This window comes from Bufo bufo, chromosome 1 (assembly GCF_905171765.1).
Source record: "Bufo bufo chromosome 1, aBufBuf1.1, whole genome shotgun sequence".
NCBI classification, from domain to species: domain Eukaryota; kingdom Metazoa; phylum Chordata; class Amphibia; order Anura; family Bufonidae; genus Bufo; species Bufo bufo.
Window position 1 is genome coordinate 57,953,609 of NC_053389.1, and position 27,898 is coordinate 57,981,506.

Consider the following 27,898-nt stretch of genomic DNA (forward strand, 5'->3'; position numbering starts at 1 on the left):
AAGGGGCGGATTTGGAGAATTGGTCTACCAAGGCCATTTCTTCATTTGAAACATTAAAAAAGGCATTTAGTAGCGCTCCCATTCTGATCCAGCCTGATCAGGAGAGACCCTTTATTGTGGAGGTGGATGCGTCCGAGGACGGCGCAGGAGCAGTCCTTTCACAAGGTCCTGCTAGCCTCACTAACCTGAGACCGTGTGCCTTCTTCTCTAGGAAATTCTCTCCCACGGAGAGAAACTATGACATAGGGAATAGGGAGCTGCTGGCTATTAAATGGGCATTGGAGGAGTGGAGACATTTTTTGGAGGGGGCAAGGCATCGAGTAACTGTTGTCACTGATCATAAAAACCTAATGTTTCTCGAGTCTGCAAAGAGGTTGAATCCCCGACAAGCCCGATGGGCTCTGTTTTTTACCCGTTTTGATTTCTCCATTACGTTCAGGCCGGGAAGTAAAAATGTGAAGGCAGATGCATTATCTCGGAGCTTCCATGCTTTTCAACCCACTGAGACGCCGCCTGAATCCATCCTACCAGCAAACATCTTCTTAGCGGCTCTAACCCAGGATATCTCGGCTCGCATTAAGGCTGAACAACATCTGGCACCGGCATCCACCCCAACAGATAAGTTGTTTGTTCCCGTACAATTTTGTCTCCAGCTGTTGGGTGAGTGTCACGATTCTGCCTTTTGTGGACATCCGGGTGTTGAGGGCACTAAGGATCTGGTTTCTAGATCTTATTGGTGGCCCACTCTGACCAGGGATGTCAAGTCCTACGTGTCAGCTTGTGAGGTTTGTGCCAGGTCTAAGACACCTAGGACTCACCCTGCTGGTAACCTACGACCCCTACCCATTCCCAGTAGACCCTGGTCCCATATCTCGATGGACTTTATAACTGACCTACCGCTGGCGGAGGGTAAGACTGTGGTTTGGGTGGTGGTCGATAGGTTTAGCAAGATGGTTCATTTCATTCCCCTGTCTAAACTTCCGAATGCTAAAACCCTGGCATCTATTTTTATGAGAGAGATTGTTCGTTTACATGGCATCCCGGAAAATATTGTTTCGGACAGGGGTGTGCAGTTTGTGTCCAAATTCTGGAGGGCCTTCTGTCAAAGATGTAAAATTTCGTTGTCTTTTCTTCCGCCTACCATCCTGAGAGTAATGGGCAGACTGAACGCCTTAATCAGTCTGTGGAACAATTCCTGAGGTTGTATGTTGCTGATGAGTCAAATTCCTTCCATTGGCTGAATTTGCTTTGAATAACCGTGTCAATTCTTCTGCTGGGGTCTCCCCTTTCTTTTGTAACCATGGTTTTCATCCCCGTTTTCATTCTGGGTCGTCCGTCTCCTCCTCTAACCCTGAAGCTGATAAACTCTCCTCCGAACTGTGCACAGTTTGGGCCCGGGTTCAATCAAACCTAGAAAAGGCTCAAAGTTCTCAAAAACTCAAGGCCGATAGGAGACGTTCAAGGGGGGTGAACTTTCAGGTTGGGGATAAAGTATGGTTGTCCTCCAAGAATCTATCTCTCAAGGTAGCTTCTAGAAAATTTGCTCCTCGTTTTATTGGACCATATAAGATCACGGAGGTGATTAACCCGGTATCATTTAGGTTGGAGCTGCCCGAGTCATTCCACATTCATAATGTGTTCCATAAATCTCTACTTAAAAAATTTTTTGAACCGGTAGTACCATCGAAAGCCTCGCCTCCGCCGGTTCTTGTTAATGATGCTGTCGAGTATGTTGAGTCTAAAATAGTGGATGTCAGGAAGGTGCGTAACTCCTTGCAGTACCTGATTCACTGGAAGGGGTATGGACCTGAAGAGAGATCTTGGGTACCTGCCAGGGAGATTCATGCTCCTAGACTGGTTCGTAAATTTCATTTAGAACACCCTGAAAAGCCATCGCCTGAAGTCTTGGGTCCGGTGGCCCCTCGTAAACGGGGGGGTACTGTAACGGGATTCCGAAGGTGCACTCGGTCCCCCATTGCCCGCAGAACTGTTGCTTATCTTTGGGAATGAGGATCTGTGTTTGACCTCATTCCCAGGGCGGCTTTACTGCTGGGTGGCTCCCTGCTCCTAAGTCTGCCTTGAGCGCCGAGCTGATCACTCGGTGCTCAACTGGTTGGTCTGTCGGTCATGTGACGCTGGCCACATCACATGACCCTCACTCCCCACTATAAATACAGGCAGCCTGCTAGCCACAGGTTGCCTGTTAATTTCTAGGTTCCTGGCTATTTGTTGGACTACTGAATACTCACCTGATTCCGTTCCCTGACGATCCTTTGCCTGCTCCTCCTGTACTGCACATCCGTCCTGGTATTGTGACCTCGGCTCCCACCTGACTACTCTCTTAGGACTCCTCTTGTACTTCTCTACTCTCCTGGTATTTGACCCCGGCTTCTCCTGACCATTCTTTGCTTAACCCTTTGTACTGCGTATTTTGTCTTGTCTGTCTTCCCTGCAGGTATCCTAAGTTAGGGACTGTCGTCCAGTTGTCCCCTGTCATCAGGACTCGTGAGGCAAGTAGGCAGGGTCAAGGGTGAGGGTGGAGCGCAGTGGTCACTATCCTTCTGTCATGGTCTTACCTTCTTGCTGTTCTCCTTCGTTTGACATGTGCTGGCGGCCATCTTGGTTTGTGGGTTTCTTGTAGCCTTCCACCCTGCGGCTCCTCCTTCCCACTGGGAGGAGCTGGATGCCTGGCTCATATATATAGGAGGTCTGTGGCTTCAGTTCCTTGCTTGGTCCTCTTGTGTACACATGCTTCTAAGACTGCTGCTGCTTCTGGTTCCTGATCCTGGCTTCGTCTGACTACCCTGCTGGTTCCTGATCCTGGCTTCGTCTGACTACCCTGCTGGTTCCTGATCCTGGCTTCGTCTGACTACACTTCTGGTTCCTGACCTCTGGCTTCGCAAAGACTCTGCTCGGTTTCACCATCCGTTTTGGACTTTTGCTTTACAGCTTTATTTTCAATAAAGCCTTCTTATTTTCTCTTATCTCTTGTTGCACGTCTGGTTCATGGTTCCGTGACATTAGGACCAAGCCATGAATTCTGACGGTACAGGGCCATCCTCGCTACCCACGCTGGTTGCCAGACTTGATCAGCAGGATCACCTGTTGGGTCGGTTCGCTGTGGCGTTGCAAACCCTGCTTGAACGCACGGCTCATTTCGCTCCCGTTGCCGATGGGTCGGTTGTCGCTCCTGGGCTCGCTCCTACTGCCGCTCCGGTTGTTGCGCCAGAGTCTACCCCGACACCTGTTGTTGCGCCTGCGGTGTTTCGGGGTATGACCGGTTCTGCCCCTCTTCCACAGCGCTTTGGGGGAGAGCCAACTCAGTGCCGAGGTTTCCTTAACCAGGTGGGCATTTATTTCGAGTTGCTGCCACATGCCTTTCCTACTGAGAGATCAAAGGTGGGCTTCTTGATCTCGCTGCTCTCGGACAAGGCCTTGGCCTGGGCCAGCCCTTTATGGGAGAACAACAATCCGGTGGTTGCCGAGTTTTCCGGTTTTGTTGCTTCTCTTCGGAAGGTATTCGATGTGCCGGCTCGTGCTGCCTCTGCTGCGAAGCTCCTTATGTCCATCAGACAGGGTTCACGATCCGTAGCTGAATACGCCATTGAGTTTCGTACCCTGGCAGCAGAGGTGGGCTGGAATAATGAGGCTCTGGTCGCTGCTTTCTCTCATGGTCTCTCGGATGCCTTGAAGGATGAGGTTGCAGCTAAGGACCTACCAGTTGAGCTTGAGTCTCTTATTTCATTCCTGATTTTGATTGACACCAGACTCAGGGAGAGACCTTCCTTTAAGGAGAACCTGCGGAGGTCTTCTAACAGATTGGTGCCTACGTTTGCTGTCCCACCCGTGCCTCCCTCTCCTCCCACGCCTCCTGGGGATGACTTGTCTGGGGGTGAACCCATGCAGCTGGGGTTTGCTCGCCTGTCCGAGGGGGAGAGGGCACTCCGGAGACGCGAGGGCCGATGCATGTACTGTGGTCTCGGTGGGCATTTTCGGTTGGCATGTCCGAACCGTCCGGGAAAACGCTCGTACCTGAGATCCTGTCGGGGGCAGATCTTGGGTGGAGTCTCCTCGTCCCCGGTTTCCCGTGTTGACAAACCACTGATCACTGTTGTCCTCTCCTGGGTCGGGGGCTCGGTGACGACCCAGGCGTTGGTGGACTCTGGTGCTGGTGGTTTGTTCATTGATAGTGGGTTCGCTGCCGCCAATTCCATTCCTCTGCAGGCTCGAGGTTCCCCACTGGCTCTTGAGGCGATAGACGGCAGACCCCTTCTGCCGCCACACGTGACTCATGAGACCCTTCCAGTGGGGATAGCCATTGGTGCCGTTCACAGAGAGTCGGTCTGTCTCCAGGTTATTTCGTCTCCACACTACTCGGTGGTCTTGGGGTACCCCTGGCTCCAGAAGCATAATCCGACTTTCGATTGGAGATCGGTCGAGATCCTCTCGTGGTCACCACAGTGTGGGGCTAGTTGCATCCATGGGCCTGTCAAGTTGCTGTGTACTTCCTCGGACTCTCTGTTGCCTCCTGAATACGAGGAGTACCAGGATGTATTCGATAAGGTGCGCGCGGTTGCCCTACCTCCGCACCGCCCATACGATTGTGCCATAGAGTTACAATCTGGTGCCGTTCCTCCTCGTGGCAAAGTCTATCCACTGTCGGTAGCGGAGAATGAGGCCATGGAGGAGTACGTGAGGGAGGCGCTTTCACGCGGACACATTCGCAAATCTTCGTCCCCGGCAGGGGCTGGATTTTTCTTTGTGAAAAAGAAGGGTGGTGAGTTGAGGCCTTGCATCGATTACAGGGGTCTCAATCGCATCACGATCAAGAACGCTTACCCGATACCCTTGATTTCCGAGCTGTTCGATCGCCTTAAAGGGGCCACGGTCTTTACCAAACTCGACCTGAGGGCGGCATATAACCTGGTAAGGATCAAGGCGGGCGATGAGTGGAAGACCGCGTTTAACACCAGGACCGGTCATTATGAATCCTTGGTTATGCCCTTTGGGTTGTGCAATGCGCCCGCAGTCTTTCAGGAATTCATCAACGATGTTTTCCGTGACCTGTTGCAACAGTGTGTGGTGGTCTATTTGGATGACATCTTGGTATATTCTGAATCCATGGAGGTCCACATTCTGGATGTCAGACGAGTGTTGCAACGGTTACGAGAGAACAAGCTGTTCGGTAAGCTTGAGAAATGCGAATTTCACCGATCCCAGGTAACCTTCTTAGGTTACATCATTTCCGCTGAGGGGTTCTCCATGGATCCTGAGAAGGTTTCGGCTGTCTTACAGTGGCCCCAGCCCAGTGGTCTTCGTTCCCTGCAGCGCTTTTTGGGCTTCGCCAATTATTATCGGAAGTTCATCAGGGACTTTTCCATGCTGGCCAAGCCTCTCACGGATCTGACCAGGAAGGGCAGTAATTCCCAGGTCTGGCCGCTCGAGGCCATCCGAGCTTTTGAGGCCCTAAAGTCCGCCTTTGTGTCGGCACCGATTCTGTCGCATCCCAACCCTGGGTTGCCCTTTGTCCTCGAGGTGGACGCGTCTGAGACGGGAGTAGGCGCCCTTCTGTCTCAGCGTAGAACACCAGAGGGTCCTCTGCTTCCTTGTGGGTTTTACTCCCGGAAACTGTCTTCCGCGGAGTGCAACTATCAGATTGGCGACAGGGAGTTATTGGCCATCGTGCAGGCCCTTAAAGAATGGAGGCACTTGCTCGAGGGTTCGGTGGTTCCGGTTCTCATCCTGACGGACCACAAGAATCTGACCTACCTTTCTGAGGCCAAGAGATTGACACCACGTCAGGCCAGATGGGCTCTGTTCTTGTCACGTTTTAATTACGTGGTCTCCTACCTACCCGGTTCCAAGAACATCAGGGCGGATGCCTTATCACGGCAGTACTCCGAGCTGTCCAGGGAGGAGTCGATTCCGACTTCGGTCATACCTCCGAATCAGATCCTGGCCGCCATTCGCACCAGCCTGACCTCTCCCCTGGGTGAGCAGATTTTGGCGGCTCAATCTGGTGCTCCCTCTGGGAGACCCAACGGCAGATGTTTTGTGCCTGAGGAGTTGCGCACTCGGTTGTTGCGTACCTACCATAACTCCAAGACCGCGGGGCATCCTGGAAAGAATCAGCTGTCCTGGGCTGTTTCACGTCTGTTCTGGTGGCCTTCCCTACGTTCCGACATCGCCGCATATGTAGCGGCATGCTCCGTTTGTGCCCAGAGTAAGTCCCCTCGGCACCTTCCGTTGGGCCTTCTGCAACCCATAGCCACCGGGGAGCGCCCATGGTCACACCTGGGGATGGATTTCATTGTGGACCTCCCTGCATCCCGAGGCCATACGGTCATTCTCATGATTGTGGATCGGTTTTCCAAAATGTGCCACTGTGTTCCTCTCAAGAAGTTACCCTCTGCACAAGAGTTGGCCACGATTTTTGCCAGGGAGGTCTTCCGGTTGCACGGTTTGCCCAAGGAGATTGTGTCGGATCGGGGGAGTCAGTTTGTGTCCAGGTTCTGGCGCGCCTTTTGCTCCCAGTTGGGGATTCATCTCTCCTTCTCCTCGGCCTACCACCCTCAGTCCAATGGGGCCGCAGAACGATCCAATCAGGCCTTGGAGCAATTCCTTCGTTGCTATGTCTCCGACCACCAAGACAATTGGGTTGACCTCCTGCCTTGGGCTGAGTTTGCCAGGAACACGGCGGTGAACTCTTCCTCTGGGACGTCTCCCTTCATGGCCAATTATGGGTTCCAACCTGCCGTGTTACCGGAGGAATTCTCTCCCCAGGATATTCCGGCTGTGGAGGATCACCTTTCCGTCCTACGTGCTTCTTGGGTACAGATCCAGAGGTCCCTTGAGGTCTCTGCGCAGCGCCAGAGACTCCAGGCTGATCGCAGACGAGCGCCTGCTCCTTCCTACCAGGTCGGAGACCGTGTATGGTTGTCCACCCGCAACCTCAACCTTCGAGTGCCCACTCCCAAGCTGGCGCCTCGCTTTGTTGGTCCCTTCCGAGTGCTTCGCAGGGTAAACCCGGTAGCCTATGCCCTTGCGCTTCCTTCTGGCATGCGGATCTCCAATGTGTTTCATGTCTCCCTGTTGAAGCCACTGGTGTGTAATCGTTTCACTTCCTCGGTTCCTCGGCCTCGTCCGGTCCAAGTGGGCAATCGTGAGGAATATGAGGTGAGCAATATCCTGGACTCACGCCTGGTCCGCGGTCGGTTGCAGTTTTTGGTCCATTGGCGTGGTTATGGTCCAGAGGAGCGTTCCTGGGTTCCCTCCGCAGATGTCCATGCTCCTGCCTTGCTCCGAGCCTTCCACGCACGCTTCCCTCAGAAACCGTTTTGTGCTCCGCGGAGGAGGGGCCCTTGAGGGGGAGGTACTGTCATGGTCTTACCTTCTTGCTGTTCTCCTTCGTTTGACATGTGCTGGCGGCCATCTTGGTTTGTGGGTTTCTTGTAGCCTTCCACCCTGCGGCTCCTCCTTCCCACTGGGAGGAGCTGGATGCCTGGCTCATATATATAGGAGGTCTGTGGCTTCAGTTCCTTGCTTGGTCCTCTTGTGTACACATGCTTCTAAGACTGCTGCTGCTTCTGGTTCCTGATCCTGGCTTCGTCTGACTACCCTGCTGGTTCCTGATCCTGGCTTCGTCTGACTACCCTGCTGGTTCCTGATCCTGGCTTCGTCTGACTACACTTCTGGTTCCTGACCTCTGGCTTCGCAAAGACTCTGCTCGGTTTCACCATCCGTTTTGGACTTTTGCTTTACAGCTTTATTTTCAATAAAGCCTTCTTATTTTCTCTTATCTCTTGTTGCACGTCTGGTTCATGGTTCCGTGACACCTTCCCCCTGTGTGTGTGTGGACGTGACTGTTACAGAGGCCTTGGTACAGATTAAGAAGGATACCACTCTTACGATTAAGCCGGCTGACAAAGGTGGCGCTGTGGTTGTCATGGACACACATAAGTATACAGCAGAGATACTTAGACAACTCAGCGACACCGTCAACTCAGTGATCCCAAATTTGAGATAGGTAAGGTGATAAAGCGGAGTTTGCCTGAAGCATTGATGGCTGGTGTGATTGATGATGGTCTTATGGAGTATCTTACTGTGACACACCCAGTCACTCCTGTTTTATATATACTACCAAAAATTCACAAGACCCTCAATGATCCCCCTGGGTGCCCCATCGTGTCAGGCTCAGATTCTGTCTTTAGTCATCCGGCAGTCTTTTTGGATTGGATATTGTGCAATTTTGCTAAAGGTGGAAGCTCATACATACGAGATACCTCAGATTTTTTTGATTAAATTGGAGGAAGTTGATATTTCATGTATTGAAAGGCCATTTTTGGCATAATTTGATGTAAACTCGCTGTATACATCCATTGATCATGCCAAAGTTATTGATGCCGTGACTTGAATGCTACAATTGTCTTCGTTTTCCGATGCAGCATGCAGTTTTATTGTAGAGTTGTTGGATATAATTTTGAGGTATAACTACTTCTTATTCCAGGATACATTTTGTACAAAAACGCGGCATGGCAATGGGGTCTAATATGGCCCCGACATACGCAAACATATACATGCAGGCCTTTGAGGAGGACATCGTCTATCGGTCCCACCACTGCAGACATGTTCTGAGGTGGTGGAGATACATAGACGACGTCTTCCTCATTTGGACTGGTAAAGAAAGGGAGTTGATTGAATTTTACAATACTCTGAACAGTGTGGAGGATACTTTGCAGTTTACTCTGGTACATTCCAGCACAGAGTTACAATTTCTAGATACCAAGGTGATACTCAAGGATGGTGGATTACATACTGAATTGTATACAAAACCCACGGATAAAAACACTATACATTCATATAGCAGTAGTCACCCCAGAAGAATGATTAGACATCTACCATTTTCACAGATGCTAAGGATTAGACGCATAGAATCAAAACTAGATAGGATCGATGGTACATTGGATAGAATGATAAGCAAATTTTAACAACGAGGATATCCGAATAGATTGCTGGCTACACACAAGGAAGCAGTAAAAAAACTTGATAGGAATAAGATATTGACGGAACAGAGACCTAGAACTGAGGCGACTAGACTTCCGTTTATCTCTACATACACGGAAGCTAGTAATGACATTAGTAACATCATCAGGCATCACTGGCATATTTTGAAAGGATGTATAAGGGAGGTACCAGAATTTGCATCCCCCCCACTTTTTTCCTATCGCAGGTCCAAGAGTCTGCGTGACCAGTTGGTCAGAGCAGACGTTGGAACGATAAAGACTGTCAGACAAGGCACATTAGCACAGCCTGGGCTAGGTTGTTTTCCCTGCCTTGGCTGTGTCAATTGCTGGTATATGTGCACGGGTAGATCCTTTGTACATCCTGACACTGAAGTGGTATATCCGTTTCCATCTCACATGTAGTTCAGAATATGTTGTACAGATGTGTCATCGCTACCGCTCCCTTATTTCGCAATTCGTTACTAACTAAACGCGATTTTATCTCCTCCAGTGTATCAATACACACCAATGCCAGTAGATGGCGGTGTTGAGTTAAAGTACTAGATTAATCAGTAGTACCGTACTTTATGTGAATTTCTAGTAGTGTAACTGGATGTACAGAGAAGCATGTGCTGTGTATTAATATCGCTATGCGGCTCCTGATACAGCCTGTAGTCATCCCGACACTGTACAGGAGCCGGACGCTATAGGGGATGGCACCTGAACAGTCAATCATTAAATAAAATTAAAAAAATGGGTGAGCGGAACCACACAGACCTACAGTACATCGGGGATGGCACTAGAGATAAGCGAACCCGAACTTTACGGAATTCGGTACCCAAACCCGAACATTTCAGTAAAAGTTCGGGTTCGGTGTTCGGGTAATATTAATTATTAATATACCATCGGATCGGAGTTTTCTCCAATCCGATGGTATATTTTAACTTGAAGCGTCCTTATCACCATGGGAACACCTCTATGTTAGAATATACCATCAGATTTGAGTTAGATTGTGAAAACTCAGATCTGACAGTATATTCTAACACAGAGGCATAGTTATGGGGACGCTTCAAGTTAGAATATACTAAGAACTGTGGACATAACGGCCCCCTGCTGCCTGGCAGCACCTGATCTCTTACAGGGGGCTGTGATCCGCGCAATTAACCCCTCAGGTGCCGCACCTGAGGGGTTAATTGCACAGATCACAGCCCCCTGTAAGAGATCAGGTGCTGCCAGGCAGCAGGGGCCAGACCCCCCTCCCTCCTCAGTATTAAAATCATTGGTGGCCAGTGCAGCCCCCCCTCCCTCCCTCCCCCTATTAAAATCATTGGTGACCAATGCGGCCCCCCCTCCCTCCCCCTATTAAAATCATTGGTGTCCAGTGCGGCCTCCCCTCTCCCCCCTCCCTAATTAAAATCATTGGTTAACAACCCCCCTCCCCATCATTGGTGGCAGTGGAGCGGCAGTTCCGATCGGAGTCCTAGTTTAATCGCTGGGGCTCCGATCGGTTACCATGGCAGCCAGGACGCTACTGCAGTCCTGGCTGCCATGGTTACTTAGCACTTTTAGCAGCATTATAAAGTAAAACTTTTTGGTGTGCACACCTTCTGCTGGTCTTGCATCTAAGTTTATTTAACAAATAGCACTGTGAGATAAGATAACATACTCCTAATGATTAAAAATTTAAAAATAAATACATACAGTACAAATATATATTACTGTATATGGTGTTACTTTACACCCTACCCCCCACTCTCAGTATGGCTACATTAGGATCTAAGGCCCCTTTCACACGGGCGAGGAGGGGCTGGAGGGGTTAAAAATAGGGCTGGAGGGGTTAAAAATAAATAAAAAATAATAAACTACTGTACAATGCACTAACTGTACATTCATATATTTATGTATCGATCACAATATACAGTGGAGCAGTGTACAGTATACAGATATATAATGTAGTGGATACAGAGTGTATTTATTAGCTATCTTCCTATAGTGGCTGAATGTTAATACAGTATCGAAAAACAACATGTACAGTATGGATACATTTGTATTTAGCAAAGCCTTTTGATCATTTCCTCCTTGTATAATTATTTTTTAATACAGAGGTTATCTATCTTTCCATCTACTGTATCTATCTATATCTATATATGTCCATTATACTGTACAATACACTATATCTAAATCACCATACCTCATATGGATCATGGAATAAATAACTATACAATATTACACTAATTATACTATATGTAAATTGATATATAATATAAATACTGTATTAACATTCAGCCACTATAGGAACATAGCTAATAAATACACTCTGTATCCACTACTTCAGAGAAAACCAAATAATAAATAAAAATAAATATGGAAAACTGCATCAAGATACAAAACAATATACACTTAAAGGATAAAAAAAACAGATGAATGCAATAATATTGATTGTGTATCTGACATACTTGAAGCAAACTATCTTATTACTTGAAATTGGGACATTCTCTAATAACTTTCTTATCCCCTAAACACTATTACACTTATGTTTTAAGAATGTTTACTGTATATGGTGTTACTTTACACCCTACCCCCCACTCTCAGTATGGCTACAATAGGATCTAAGGCCCCTTTCACACGGGCGAGGAGGGGCTGGAGGGGTTAAAAATAGGGCTGGAGGGGTTAAAAATTTATAAAAAATAATTTAACTCACCTTAATCCACTTGTTCGCGCAGCCCGGCTTCTCTTCTGTCTACTTCTTTGAGGAATAGGACCTTTGATGACGTCACTGCGCTTATCACATGGTCCATCACATGATCTGTTACCATGGTGATGGATCATGTGACGGGCCATGTGATGAGCGTAGTGACGTCACCACAGGTCCTTTTCCTGTGCACAGCAGGATGGGCTGCGCGAACAAGTGGATTAATGTGAGTTAAATTATTTATTTTTTATTTTTAACCCCTCCAGCGCTATTGTACTATGCATTCTGTATTAAGAATGCCATTATTTTCCCTTATAACCATGTTATAAGGGAAAATAATAATGATCGGGTCTCCATTCCGATCGTCTCCTAGAAACCGTGCGTGAAAATCGCACCACATCCGCACTTGCTTGCGGATGCTTGCGATTTTCACGCAACCCCATTCACTTCTATGGGGCCTGCGTTGCTTGGAAAACGCACAAAGAGGAGCATGCTGCGATTTTCACGCAACGCACAAGTGATGCGTGAAAATCACTGCTTATCTGCACAGCCCCATACAGTAGAAATGAATGGGTCCGGATTAATATCCCATAAATATCATAGTTTATGTAGCAGCACCTGAGTTAGATAGTGTTCCAATTCACAGAGGGGAATAAGACAAGTTCAGTTCACTTCCATATTCTAATATAATTGTAGCAGCATAGAATAGGAGAATAGAGAATATATATATAAAGTGGAAACACGGACAGCACTCCAAGTAGAAAAGTGGTATTTAATCACCCATGCAGATGGCAACGTTTCAGCTCAAACAAGAGCCTTTTTCAAGCAATGAACACAGTGTATGCTGGGGGATATATAGTCCAACCCCCATTACATCATCATACAATCAATCAACAGTAAAATTTACAGAATTAAAGTGCACAAGTGCATATGCAATATCAAAATATCAATACATATGTGTCATAACCATAGGCGATGAAATCGCTACAGTGATATATCAAAAATATAATACTAGGTGTATATATTATGACCTCCAAAGAGGTAATTAGTGATTGGGAACAGGTGTACACAAAAGGTGGGAGGGACAAGGAATGATAATGCTGCACAAAACGAGGGAGAGCGGTGACCTACCCAGCGCTGTTCATCGTGTCCAACATGTCACATGCCGCTAGATCTGGCGTCCGGATACACACAATGCGCAGACGCTAGAAAGCGTCCAATCGCGGCATGACGTCACCGGTAGAAACGGAGACATGCGCACTCACATGCGCACTACTGTTGGAAGTCTTGGTCGGCCATATTGCTAGAGGTAATAACACTTTGTCTATCTGGGGTAAGCAGCTATATCCCTGGACGTAGCACCCATACGACTTGTTTCCAGTGCCGCCATTATTTTTTCTTTTTTCTTTTTTCTTTTTTATATATATATATATATATATATATATATATCGAAGTTCACAGCAATTTGTTGCAGTATAGACAAGGTGGCAGTAGTTGGTAAGTAGCTATCAATGTCAGCGCTTCGATCTTTTAATGGAATTTGCCATATAACAGAGACAGCAGGCAGTTAGTGAAGGACCTATTTAGGGGATATTAATTTATTTGTTTGTGTATGCTCCTGGATCTATCACTATTTTATATGTATTGCTATTTTTTATTCATTGCTATTTTTTATTGCTGGTCATTATTTTAGCTATTGTCCTGATTTTTGTTAATAAACGTAATTAACGTTCTGTGTAGAGCCGATTCACACTATCATTCAGTCTATCCTCCCGCTCTCTCCCCGGCTCGGTCTTTTCCGCTGCTGTTCTGTGCCTGCCCAATTCTAAACTATTACAGTACTTTCCCCTATATTTATTTTAAAGGAAGAGGGGTGAAAGGGTTAATGTGCAGTCGGACTGGAGGTCAGGGGGACGCTACAGAACATAAGGGGCCAATAAAAGAAGAAAAAAAAGGACAGTATCTGGGCTTTAAACATAATGGGGACTGCGATTTTCTTTTCTGACCGGTCCTTACAGTCATGTGAAAAAATTAGGACACCCTTTGAAAGCATGTGGTTTTTTGTAACATTTTTAATAAATGGTTATTTCATCTCCGTTTCAACAATACAGAGAGATTAAAGTAATCCAACTAAACAAAGAAAACTGAAGAAAAGTCTTTTCAAGATCTTCTGTAAATGTCAATCTACAAAAATGCCTATTCTAACTGAGGAAAAAGATAGGACACCCTCACATGTATTCCCTCTTAAATTGGCTCAGATCTCACACCAGGTGCACATAATTAGTAGATCGTTACTCTGCATGTTGAATGAGGCTTGCCCTATTTAAACCTCAGACATTTAGTTTGGTGTGCTCCTGACTGTTGAAGTGAGAGTGAGCACCATGGTGAGAGCAAAAGAGCTGTCAGAGGACTTCAGAAAAAAGATTGTAGCAGCCTATGAGTCTGGGAAGGGATTTAAAAAGATCTCAAAAGATTTTGAAATCAGCCATTCCACTGTCCGGAAGATAGTCTACAAGTGGAGGGCTTTCAAAACAACTGCCAACATGCCCAGGACTGGTCGCCCCAGCAAGTTCACCCCAAGAGCAGACCGCAAGATGCTAAAAGAGGTCTCCAAAAACCCTAAAGTGTCATCTCGAGAACTACAGCAGGCTCTGGCTACTGTTGATGTAGAAGTACATGCCTCTACAATCAGAAAGAGACTGTACAAGTTTAACTTGCATGGGAGGTGTGCAAGGAGGAAACCTTTTCTTTCCAAGAGAAACATCGAGGCCAGACTGACATTTGCCAGAGATAAAGTTGACAAAGACCAGGACTTCTGGAATAATGTTCTTTGGACAGATGAGTCCAAAATTGAATTATTTGGACACAACAGCAGAGGACATGTTTGGCGTAAACCAAACACAGCATTCCAAGAAAAGAACCTCATACCAACTGTGAAGCATGGAGGTGGAAGTGTCATGGTTTGGGGCTGCTTTGCTGCAGCAGGACCTGGTCAGCTCACCATCATAGAATCCACGATGAATTCTACTGTGTATCAGAAGGTGCTTGAAGAACATGTGAGACCATCAGTTAGAAAATTAAAGCTGAAGCGGAACTGGACCATGCAACATGACAATGACCCAAAACATACTAGTAAATCAACCAAAGATTGGCTGAAAAAGAAGAAATGGAGAGTCCTGGAATGGCCAAGTCAAAGTCCAGATTTGAATCCCATTGAGATGCTGTGGGGTGACTTGAAAAGGGCTGTACGTGCAAGAAACCCCTCAAACATCTCACAGCTGAAAAAGTTCTGCATTGAGGAGTGGGGTAAAATTTCCTCAGACCGATGTCGAAGACTGGTAGATGGCTACAAGAACCGTCTCACTGCAGTTATTTCAGCCAAAGGAGGTAACACTCGCTATTAGGGGCAAGGGTGTCCTATCTTTTTCCTCAGTTAGAATAGGCATTTTTGTAGAATGACATTTACAGAAGATCTTGAAAAGACTTTTCTTCAGTTTTCTTTGTTTAGTTGGATTACTTTAATCTCTCTGTATTGTTGAAACGGAGATGAAATAACCATTTATTAAAAATGTTACAAAAAACCACATGCTTTCAAAGGGTGTCCTAATTTTTTCACATGACTGTATATACCCCCCAGGGTGTGTTTTCAGTGGTTGAAGGAGTCACATGCCCTCCCCTGGCCAATCACATTACTGAAACTAGGTTTCATTCAAAGAATACTGAATAGGCAGCAAATGGGATACATTTTCCCACGGTCATGAGAGCGAATCAGGGGCAATCCCCAGGTAATTAAGGTTAATTGCTGATGACAGGTTGTCAAAACACTGGTTTCATATTTGCTAACAGTATATGACTTGTTACCATATGAACAGCATGTCTCCTGGAGGAACATGAATGAAGCACTGGATTTAGTGCTTTGTACAGTATGTGAAGTTATGACCGAATGGTTTACAACCTGTATGTCTGCTAGACGTCTTTACGAGACTTCTGTAATGGAATAAGCCTTGACACCTACAGTACTTCTATCTCCACAGCGAAACTTTGATATTTACTGTATAGCGCACGGGAACTAACTAACTGACTGTAGTTCCATGCGCCATCTGGTGTTCACAAGCCAACATTGCACCCTAAATTTTCTCAATGGCTATTTACGCGATTCGGGTTTGCTAATTGAATTGGAAATCGCTTTGCGCTGCCGCGATTCTGAAGGGAACGCTAGCGATGCTATATCTGTATATGTTCTATCATGTCCATGTAACAAGCCATATGTTGGAGAAACCTCCACAGAAACATTTCATGCTCTGATGCTCTCCTATGCTGAATTGCGAAGGGCAAAGTCATTTTAGGACAATCAGCCACGTACCGGGCTCTCCATGGGTAAAGCTAGGCGGAGGCTTCCACCCAGCAGTGAGCGCAGTGACGTCACCGACACTAATGGACCGGCTTTAGCGCTGCCCTAGCCTGTAAAACAGCTAGGGCAGCACTAAAGCCCGCCTATCAGAGCCGGTGATGTCATCGTGAACACTGCTAGGCTGAAGTCTCCGCCTAGCAGTGTGCTAAAGTAAACAGAAAAGCCCCGATGTTTATATCAGGGGGGCCAGTGGGGTGAAGATAGGGATATGTCCGGGTTCAGCTCTGAACCCCAACAACCCCTTAAAGGGAACCTGTAACCGGGATTTTGTGTATAGAGCTGAGGACATGGGTTGCTAGATGGCCGCTAGCACATCCGCAATACCCAGTCCCCATAGCTCTGTGTGCTTTTATTGTGTAAAAAAAACTATTTGATACATATGCAAATTACCCTGAGATGAGTCCTGTACGTGAGATGAGTCCTGTACGTGAGATGAGTCAGGGACAGGACTCATCTCAGGTTAATTTGCATATGAATCAAATCGTTGTTTTTTTTCACAATAAAAGCACACAGAGCTAAAGGGACTGGGTATTGCGGATGTGCTAGCGGCCATCTAGCAACTCATGTCTTCAGCTCTATACCCAAAATCCAGGTGACAGGTTCCCTTTAAATGGGGATTGGGAATTAATTCAAGTAGTTGTGCCAAGGTTGGAAGTTATCTCCTATCCACAGGATTAGGCCTCATGCACACGACTGTTCCGTTTTTTGCAGTCCGCAAACCTCGGATCCGCAAAAATTGGAAGCCGCCCGTGTGCCTTCCGCAATTTGCGGAATGGAACGGGCGGTCCATTGTAGAAATGCCTATTCTTGTCTGCAAAACGGACAAGAATAGGACATGCTATATTTTGTTTGCCACGGAACGGTGCAACGGATGCGGACTACACATGGAGTGCTGTCCGCATCTTTTGCGGCCCCATTGAAGTGAATGGGTCCGCACCCGAGCCGCAGAAACTGCGGCTCGGATGCGGACCCAAAAAACGGTTGTGTGCATGAGGCCTAAGGGATAGCTAACTAATTAGTGGGGTTCTGACTATAGATATAACATCCCAGAGTTGTGTTACTACACTCCTCTACCCCGCTACTATCTTCTAAGAGCCATTATACTGTCATCAGATATAATTTTGCTCATGTCCTCCACAAATGTGCATATAAAGCTATGTTAAATGCAATTGTTTGTGTAATTATCCTGGTTTACCAGCAGGTGGCAGCAACTCATTGGCAGGGACAGGTTAGTGTTTTGTGTATCTGAGCTGGAATGGTTTATTCCAGCTTAGCTCCCTCTCTGTAGAGAGGTGGGCTGGACCCACATCCTGCAGTATGGGTGGAGAAGGAAGTTAGTGTGAGAGTGCCAGCCACCCCTGCTAGGGGAAGGCTGTGTGATAGTGTCCAGGAGAACCCCTTCTTAGGGAGGACAGCAAGGACATAGTCTCAGCTGAGACGTGGCCATTTACCCAGTCTGAGCAACTTCAGCTCTGCTGGATGAAGAGAGCAGAAACTACAGCCAAACTCCAGAGTTCCAGGAAGGAAGCATCCCCTGAGAATCCATCTGTGAGATAAGTCTAGAGTCCTAGGAGAAGCCTATTCCTCCTCAGCTAGACTGTCCCCACACAGCAGAAGTTACAGATAAGTGCAGAAGCTAATCCTGCCACAGTTACAGAGCTACCAAGCAGACGTTTATCCTGCAAGCTCCACATTTAAAGCAAAAGTAATCATTCCTGCCAATCATTGCCAAAACCTGCTGGGACCAAGAAACCAAAGCTGTATACTGTTTGGATGCAAGTTATTTCAAGTAAAGCAACGTTTGAACTTCATCTCCGGAAATCATTTATTCTGCAAAGTTCCTCTATTACTCCTACTATCACTACACTTAAATTTATTTATAAGTGAGCCAGGAGTCCAGCCGTACCCATGTAGGAGACACCGTGACACAACTACCACCAAACTACAGAGACATTATAGGCCATTACCCCACTCTGGCATTCCTAACCTGGGACGTGCGTTATAACACCTTGGAAGGGCCTTGGGATAGTACCCTGTGCACGCTGCAATTGGCATCACGACTAATACAGAATATTATCCACCTGTACCTGGCCACTGCACGGGGACCCCACTGATCCCAAGAACCGGGATCCTTAATCTGATAGAGTGCCAGGTCAAGCATGCACTCTGCCACTCCAGTCATTCGCTATGGGACTGCCAGAAATAGTCGAGCGCTGCACTAGGCTATCTCCAGCAGTCCCATAGGGAATGCATAGAGCAGCCACTTCATCAGATTAAGGGTCCATTCACACGTCCGTGTGTGTTTTGCGGATCCACGGATCCGCAAAACCGGCACTTGCGGACAAGAATAGGACATGTTCTATTTTTTTCGGGAACGGAATTGCGGACCCGGAAGTGCAATGAATGGGTCCGCAATTCCGTTCCGCAAAATGCGGAACGAAATTGCGGACGCGTGAATGGACCCTTAGGCCTCATGCACACGATCGTTGTGTGTTTTGCAGTCCGCAAATTGCGGATCCGCAAAACACGGATGGCGTCCGTGTGCATTCCGCAATTTGCGGAATGGCACGGACAGCCATTAATATACTGTAACTGCCTATTCTTGTCCGCAAAACGGACAAGAATAGGACAGGTTATATTTTTTTTGCGGACCAATGAACGGAGCAACGGATGCGGACAGCACACGGAGTGCTGTCCGCATCTTTTGCGGCCCCATTGAAGTAAATGGGTCCGCATCCAAGCCGCAAAAACTGCGGCTCGGATGCGGACCAAAACAACGGTCATGTGCATGAGGCCTTATGGAAAGGAACTCCCAGTCTGGTGTAATATTCAGTCACTATGAGGTGGTAGTAAGTGGTCACGGTCTTGCCAGTATTATTTGTCTATTAGGCTGCATGCATATGTTTCCAATTACGTGCGTCTTTTCCTTGCAGAATTGCATGGGGAAAAACCGCAGTGTAATACAGTACCAGCAAAGTCTATGGGATTAGACAAATCTCTTGCACACTTTGCAGATTTTTTTCTGTGTGGAAATTGACCTGCTGTGCGGATTTTGAAATCTGCAGCATGTTAATTGTATGTGCAATTTTTTATGTGGATTTCACCCTTTTTAAGGGTGAGATCTGTTAAAAATCAGCATGAAATCTGAAACAAAAAACACAAGTAACACATGCGCACAAAAAACAAGCAGAGGTTTCCTATAGTGTTTAGCGTTGGTAATGCTGGTTTTGGTATAGTGTTGTATTATTATTCAGTATCAGTATGGTGGTAATATTCTCATCATATGTGACCATGTGGTATTAGTATTATTTGGCCTTTATATAGTGTTATTGGTAATGTTGGTATTTGTATAATTTGGGGTGTGGTTCTATAAAAAGGGGTGTGTCCACAGATTAGGGCGCGCAATACTTTGCTTGCCCCGGGTGCTGGTAACTCACGCTGTGCCACTGCACGTGTATTAGTCTGTTCACCCTATGTCACGGCCTATGGTGTGCACTGTGACATTTTCCCTTCACTTGTGGTTGCCTGCGGCAACGTGTGGTGTTGTGTGCATGTGGTGGCAGTGTCTCGGCCTTCTGGCTGTTTCCCAGGACATGGTTGCCTCGCATGCCGTTGCCAGCGGTAACAGGTGGAGTGTTATGTTTGTGTGTACACTTCCCCTTTAAGTGGCTTTCTTCCCTTGCCTGGTGTTGGAAGGGTCAATTCCCTTCCTAGTGAGTGAACACTGGGTGTGTCTGTGTGTGGATGTGGCTACTTGGGCTATTTAGCTCCTGCTGGATGCCAGAAGCAGAGGGGTACTCCAGCCATGGTGTTTGCTGGAGTCATCCGCCTGGTCTCATATACCATCTGTCCAGTGAGGGCCACCCTTGTGGTCATAAGTAATGTTTAGACATAGATGTTCTCATCTTATTATATGTCTAGTGGTGTCTCTATGTTTATTGCAGCTTATGGATCTGGGTTCCTGTGTGCTTTGTGTGTGTGCTGTGTCCTTTTGTGTTTGGTGTGGACATTAGCACTTGTGCACGGGTTCCAGTCTGTGTGACTGTGGCAGATAGGTGTTGTACTAGTTTCACTACCTGCCATTGCCATATGCTGTAAATGTTTCCCCTTCCTTGCAGCTTGGCCAGTGAGACTCCTGTTCGTCCGTGCCTAGGAGGAACAGGTCGTCTTACCCTGCTACTAGTCCAGGGCTATCCTGAGGGCTAGTAGGGACCCTAGGTTCCGGAGTATGAGCCCTCCTACCATCAGGGTTGGCTCATACAGCCAGGAGTCAGGGTCAGATTTAGGGATGCGTTAGGAGTTGACCTGCTCCCTGATACCTGTCCTGGCCCAGCAGCTACCCTTTCTTATTGACACCGCACGGCTGAGGGTTTCCCCCACCCTCAGCCGTTACAGTATGACCACAATGGCTTCTTGCTGTGTGACCTTCGAAAGAGGGTGCAGCGTGCATCGCCATCTGTTTTTGGGGTGCATGCGCATTCTCCGGAGGGAGATCGTTATGGGGGTGTCACCGTTAACGGCGCGGTGAGTGGCTCTTCCCCGCCATTTGGATCACCGTTGTCTGTATTGGTGCCCCCTTACTTGTCATTCCCCACCCCCCTCCCATTGTTTGTTGTGCACCACCAACTTTCCCCTTTTGTGTTGGGGGGGGCTTTGAGGGGTGGGAGTGTATAGACCTTCGAGAGAGGGTGCAGCATGTTTTGCCAGCAGTTTCGGCATACATGCGTGTTCTCCGGAGGGAGAGCGTTTTGGGGTTCTTCGTCAACGGCGCGGTTGGTGGCTTATTCCCCGCCACCTTGCCTTCTGTGTCCGTGTTGGTGATCCCTTGTCCCTCTCTATGTTCCTGTCCCTGGTCGTCTGCTGGCAGCATTCCGTTGGTGTTCCGGCGGTGTGCTGGTTAGGAGTGGCTGTTGGCAGCGACTGGAGTGGGAACGTGAGTGGAGAGTGGACGCAGTGTCAGTGCGGTCTCTCCGGGCTGTTTCTTTGCTGGTCTATGGTTCCTGTGTGTTGCTCCAGAGGCTGGCAGTCGGCTCCTGGTTCCTGTGTGTTGCTCCAGGGGATGGCAGCAGTCCTGGGGAGACTCGCATTGCGCTGACACTGATTCTGCTACCTTTTTCCCGTCTCCCTTCCCTGTTTTGGGTCCCTCACTAGTTTTCCCCTTTTTTTTGGTGGGGGGCTTTGAGGGGTGGGAGTGTCACGGCCTATGGTGTGCACTGTGATATTTTCCCTTCATTTGTGGTTGCCTGCGGCAACGTGTTGTTTGTGTGCATGTGGTGGCAGTGTCTCGGCCTTCTGGCTGTTTCCCAGGACATGGTTGCCTCGCATGCCGTTGCCGGCGGTAAAAGGTGGAGTGTGATGTTTGTGTGTACACTTCCCCTTTAAGTGGCTTTCTTCCCTTGCCTGGTGTTGGAAGGGTTAATTCCCTTCCTAGTGAGTGAACACTGGGTGTGTCTGTGTGTGGGTGTGGCTACTTGGGCTATTTAGCTCCTGCTGGATGCCAAAAGCTTAGGGGTACTCCAACCATGGTGTTTCACTACCTGCCATTGCCATATGCTGTATATGTTTCCCCTTCCTTGCAGCTTGGCCAGTGAGACTCCTGTTTGTCCGTGCCTAGGAGGAACAGGTCGTTTTACCCTGCTCCTAGTCCAGGGCTATCCTGAGGGCTAGTAGGGACCCTAGGTTCCGGAGTATGAGCCCTCCTACCATCAGGGTTGGCTCATACAGGCAGGAGTCAGGGTCAGATTTAGGGATGCGTTAGGAGGTGACCTGCTCCCTGATTCCTGTTCTGGCCCAGCAGCTACCCTTTCTTATGGAGACCGCACAGCTGAGGGTTTCCCCCACCCTCAGCCGTGACACCCTATTGATCACCAGCAGCTCTGGTTTCATTGCTTCAATTTGTCCCCTGCTTGTCTCTACTTCCTGTTCCTTTTTGAGATGGACATGTGACTACTTGACCATTGGCCTTAGTGGGTCACCGCTACAGCCAGTGATTGCCTTAGCTTATTATTTTATGCCATTCGAAATAATTTTCAAAACACATACTGAATTAAGTAGTAAACAAAAAAGTATTAACGAGACACAGAAATGGTGTGCAAATAGTTTCTACCTGTGTGACTCCCACCATGAATATTGGACAGGAGGTGTGAATGCATGGGAGTGCTTTGCAGGTGACTATGTTGGTGATTTATTCAAAATTCAAGGCACACTTAATCAGCATGGACACCACAGCATTCTGCAGTCACAATTCATCCTATGTGGTCACATTTGTTTTTCCAAAGGACAATAATCTTGAACCACTCTCCCCCCCCCCCCCCCCCCCCCCAGGCTATGTGAGGGCAATTTGACCAAAAATGAGAGAGATGGAGTACTGTGTAAGATGACATGACCTCCACAATCACCCGACCTTCACCCAGTTGAGATGGTGTGGGATAAATTGGACCACAGAGTGAAGAAAAAACAGCCAACAAGTGTGAACTCCTTCAAGACTGTTGGAAAACCATACCAGATGACTACCTCATGAAGATGACCGAGGAAATGCCAAGAGTGTGCAAAGCTGTCATCAAAGCAAAAGGAGGCTATGTGGAAGAATCTAATAGATAAAAGATATTCTGGTTTAATGCCTTTTTGTTTGCTACTTAATTCCATATACGTTCCTTCAACATTTCATGTCTTCAATATGAATCTACAATGTAGAGAATAAAAGAAGAAAACCCAATTTGATGAAAAGGTGTGTCCAAGAAGGGCTACTGTATGTGTAACTGTATTCCATGCAAGCAAAGGTTATATTGATTGTCTAAATTCATACACTTACTTGTTGAATAAGCTCCTCTCAAGTGTAGTGAACAATGACTTGTCGTTTCTCCACCAGCTCTTTACTTCACTGAGAGAGTCACAACTAAAATGCTGAGGTTTGACACAATAAAAATATTCTTCATCTCGTATATCTTTATACTCACACAGTTCTTGCTTTTTGTCCAGGTCAAATCCACATTCCACCTCACTCTGTCGTTGTGGTTTTATGAACTTGCCCAAATGGTCTACATAGCCATGCCATTTATTTCTAAAAGTCCACAAGGCTGATGCCCCTTCGCTTGGGTGCATTAGAAGCACCTCAATATTAACTTTACCTTCCCAGAAAAGGATAAAATGGACATGATAGGTACCATTGTTGAAATCCTCAATCCTTCCCGAAGCCCCTGCTTCAAGCTCTGGTGTTGATATTCTTGCTCTTAAAAAGTCTCCTCCATAGGTTTTCTTCTTCCCTGAATAATCAAACATATCCACCTGAACGGTTACGTGGTCTCCAACGCAATAGCTGTTCTTTGGATTCTTTAGGTAGACCTTGCTATTTTTGGCACTAGTTGTATTTGATCGATCAGTGACATTTATCCTGGGAATCCTTTGATCTATCTGAGTGAAGATTTTGTTTACTGTCATTTCAATTTTGGATACAGTTTTGATCTCTGCATTTAACAACACCATGGGGATTGCTGGTCTGTAACACTGTGAAGAATTCAAACATTTTAGATTTAGTAACTCATGTGTAGCTCATGCTTGGATTGTCCAAAAACACATTCCACTACAATCATTTTAAAATAATAGTTCAATGTCTAGAATATGAATTTGCATGTCTGGTTTGGGGAAATATTTGGCATCTCAAGTCAAAACTATGGGATAATTTTAGTCTTCAGTTTCCCACCTGTGCATTTTTACCATGGTACAAGAGGACCAGATTTCATTTCCTAAAGGAGTTTGCCAGGACTGAACTACTGATTACCTATACTTAGGATTGGTGATAAGCAAATTTTCTGAAATTCAATTCAGATTCACTACAGTCACATCATTTGGCGGATTTGATTTGGGTCTGAATAAATTGAACCCGAATTGAACGGTCCCAAACTGCCCTGACAAGTTGTGGATGACATTCTGGGGTTTCCTAGGACTGTATGCAACTCATTTCAAGCTTTTTAAGTGACAGCAACATATATGTTTTTGGGATAAATGAATGGCTGCCGGGGGTAACAAACTGCCTCTTTACAAAAACTGCACTGATTTTTTACTTTCTTTTAAATAGTCCAAAAGTTTTAATTTTTTTGGTGAAAATGCCTGCTGATGTTTATACATAGACATCTCCCATGTGATCCTCCCTCTTCATTTTTCCTGTCTACTGATTTGAAAAACAGCTGATGCCTTTTTGAGAAATTTGCCTGATTCGAGTAAAATTTATTGTTGGGGCCCACCGTACGGATACATTCAGTTGTTACCTCCTTACACAGCAGTAAGAGGATACAATATGATTGATTATGAGGGTCCCTGCAGTAACGTTGGGAAGGCAGGTCCGTGGGAAAAGAGTATGCTTGCTGGCCTTCCTCTGTACCTATGTCATCTCAGCTATCTGATCGTGTCTATAATAATAAACTTGGTAGTTTCTACAACGTTTTTAAAGGAATTAGTAGACACAATAAGGTTATGACCTGAATGAAAGCTGATCAACAAATAGGATAAAACCAATGCAAATAAAAATCTTGTTATAGACAATGCTTGTTAATAACAAAAGATAAAAGGTTGACATACTTCACTGAGGAGTAGGTCAATGGGATAAAGCTCAAGACACCCATAGACTCAGCCTCCCTCGCCAGGATCGCTTGTAGTATCTCAGGAAAGACACGGCAGTACCAAAGGTGTTACTTCAGGTGGTTTCCTTTTATTGATATCACAGGTGGGCTCTGAAGTAACACCTTTGGTACTGCCATTCAATAAACAATCTATTACGCTATATCTATATATATTTATATATCAATGGTTATAAATATATATATACATATAGGACGTACACACTGCAATACCATAATAGCACTACAATACACACAATACAAACCTAACTACACTACAGAATACAATTCCCAATTCCACCCCTCACACCATCTATACATTACACATACATACATACATACATACATAACAGCAACCCACCCAACCTATCTATACACTGTCCCTACGGGCAGCCGTGCAGGCAGTAAAGGGGTTACTGCTGCAGGGGTGCAGGGAGCAGTGAAGGGGTAAATTCAATACCAGCAATGCAAGGGTTAATGCAGGGGCTGGTTAACACAGGGTTAGGGCTGCTGGGCACTGAAGGGTTAATGCTGCAGGAGTTCAGCAGGGGTTAATGCTGCAGGAGTTCAGCAGGGGTTAATGCTGCAGGAGTTCAGCAGCAGGGGTCAGGGGACTGCAGGGTTAATCCAGGGGCTGCACACAAGGAACTGGGGTGCAGGGAATTGTAGAGGTTAATGCTCTGCAGGGCAGGCATATAGCACAGAGTGAGGAATGGGAAAGCTGGGGCTGGTACAGGGCTGAGGCAGCAGGGGTTAAGGATATGGGCAGAAGGGGTTAGGCCTCTTTCACACTTGCGTTGTCCGGATCCGTCGTGCACTCCATTTGCCGGAGGTGCCCGCCGGATCCGTAACAACGCAAGTGAACTGAAAGCATTTGAAGACGGATCCGTCTTCAAAATGCGTTCAGTGTTACTATGGCAGCCAGGACGCTATTAAAGTCCTGGCTGCCATAGTAGTAGTGGGGAGCAGTATACTTACAGTCCGTGCGGCTCCCGGGGCGCTCCAGAATGACGTCAGAGCGCCCCATGCGGATGGATGATGTGATCCATGCGATCACGTCATCCATGCGCGTGGGGCGCCCTGACGTCACTCTGAAGCGCCCCGGGAGCCGCACGGACGGTAAGTATACTGCTCCCCACTACACTTTACCATGGCAACCAGGACTTTAGCGTCCTTGAAGCCATGGTTACCATTCAGAAAAAGCTAAATGTCGGATCCGGTAATGCGCCGAAACGACGTTTAGCTTAAGGCCGGATCCGGATTAATGCCTTTCAATGGGCATTAATTCCGGATCCGGCCTTGCGGCAAGTGTTCAGGATTTTTGGCCGGAGCAAAAAGCGCAGCATGCTGCGGTATTTTCTCTGGCCAAAAAATGTTTCGGTCCGGAACTGAAGACATCCTGATGCATCCTGAACGGATTTCTCTCCATTCAGAATGCATGGGGATAAAACTGATCAGGATTCTTCCGGCATAGAGCCCCGACGACGGAACTCTATGCCGGAAGACAAGAACGCAAGTGTGAAAGAGCCCTTAATGGGCAATGCTACTTAGCCATCCAGGGTTATACTCAGCACCTGGGGCTGCTCGGTCTCTGCCTCCCTCCTCCTCCTTTCTTCCTGCGCTCTTCAATGAAGCAGCTCGACTGCTCGGTCTTCCCTTCCTGCGCTCCTCTCCTCTGGGGCTGGTAGGGATCCTGCCTCTAACGCAGCGCAGTCTGAGTGCTGCCTGCGCTCTTCCTCAGGCCAGGGTTCTGGGTTTCTTCTGAGGGGGGAATCTTCTCTCCTGAGCGCCGTCTGCGCTCTCCGTCTTCCAGAAGGGGGGGTTACTGCCTCTCTTCTCCCTTGAGCGCTGCCTGTGCTCTCCTCTGCTTCTGGGGGGTGCGGGGTAGGGGTTCTGTAGCACAGCGCTGCCTCTTCCAGAGCGCAGCCTGCGCTCTCCTGGCATCTGGGGGGGGGGGGGGTGCGGGGATTATGCCTTTTGAGCGCAGCACAGTGCTTTGCTTCCAGGAGGCGGGTACGGGTCCTCTCCTTTCCAGCGCAGTGCTGCCAGGGTATTTAAACCCCACGGCGCTCGCTCCCGTTTTCCCGCGCTGCAGGCGTGTGCACGTGGGCTGGCGGGGTGATATGATGTCACCGCACCAGCCTGCGCTCCTAGGCGGGGGGATCCTTTGATCCTCCCGCCTGTGGAGATATTGCATACCCCTGGTGCTCCCGCCTGTGGAGATATTGCATACCCGGAGGTAAGCGGCATACAGGGGCAGGGAAGCTCTTTGTTCTGCTGTCCCTGTTATGCATAACATCTTATCAAAGGGCAGAGGATCTTTATTGATCCTCTGTCCTTTGAAGTGTCCGAAACTGGACATAATTGTCCAGTTGTCGGCCTCTCCTCAGCTGGAGGGGGGCACCCGTGACTGGGGGAGAATATGCTGGCCACATTATAAATATATATCTACAGTGCTACCCATAATTATTCATACCCCAGGCAAATTTTGACTTAAAGTTACTTTTATTCAACCAACAAGTAATTTTTTGACGGGAAATGACATCGGTGTCTCCCAAAAGATAATAAGACGATGTACAAGAGGCATTATTTTGGGGGAAAAAACATTTCTCAGCTTTTATTTACATTTGAGCAAAAAGTGTCCAGTCCAAACATATTCATACCCTTCACAAACTGTCACAGTCTGTGGGAAAATTAAAAGTTCTACACCATTCCAAATACTCCAAGCTGTTCTAAAGCATCCTAATTACCCTGATTAATTGGGAACAGCTGTTTTAATCAACTCAACAGGTGAAAAACAGCAGCTCTCTGCAGTTGGTTTGTGGACAGTCATGGCTAACACAAAGGAGCTCAGTGAGGACCTGTGGCTGCGCATTGTGGCTGCTCACATGTCAGGAAAGGGCTACAAGGCCATTTCTAAATGTTTTCAAGTTACAGTGCAAAGTATTATTAAAAAATACAAGATGTTCTGCACTGTGGAAAATCTCAGAGGACTTGGTCGGAAGCCAAAAGTGACACCTGTGGTGGCCAGGAGGATAGTTAGAGAGGTGAAAAAGAATCGAAGGATCACCACAAAGGCCATCCTGGTGAATCTGGGCTCTGCTGGTGGCAATGTCTCAAGGCAGACAATCCAATGGACACTGCACACTGCTGGGTTCCACGGATGCAGACCAGGGAGGAT

At 47.2% G+C, this 27,898-nt stretch overlaps 1 protein-coding gene across 1 annotated transcript in view; it reads right to left on the bottom strand.

The window, feature by feature from the left end:
- LOC120988090 (NXPE family member 1-like) overlaps positions 1–23,587 on the bottom strand; it is a 75,756-nt gene extending 52,169 nt beyond the window's left edge. The window contains exon 1 of the mRNA XM_040415927.1: positions 22,917–23,587. Within this exon, the coding sequence (XP_040271861.1) occupies positions 22,917–23,587 (671 nt within the window). The remainder of the gene's footprint in view (positions 1–22,916) is intronic.
- Positions 23,588–27,898: the final 4,311 nt, after the last annotated feature.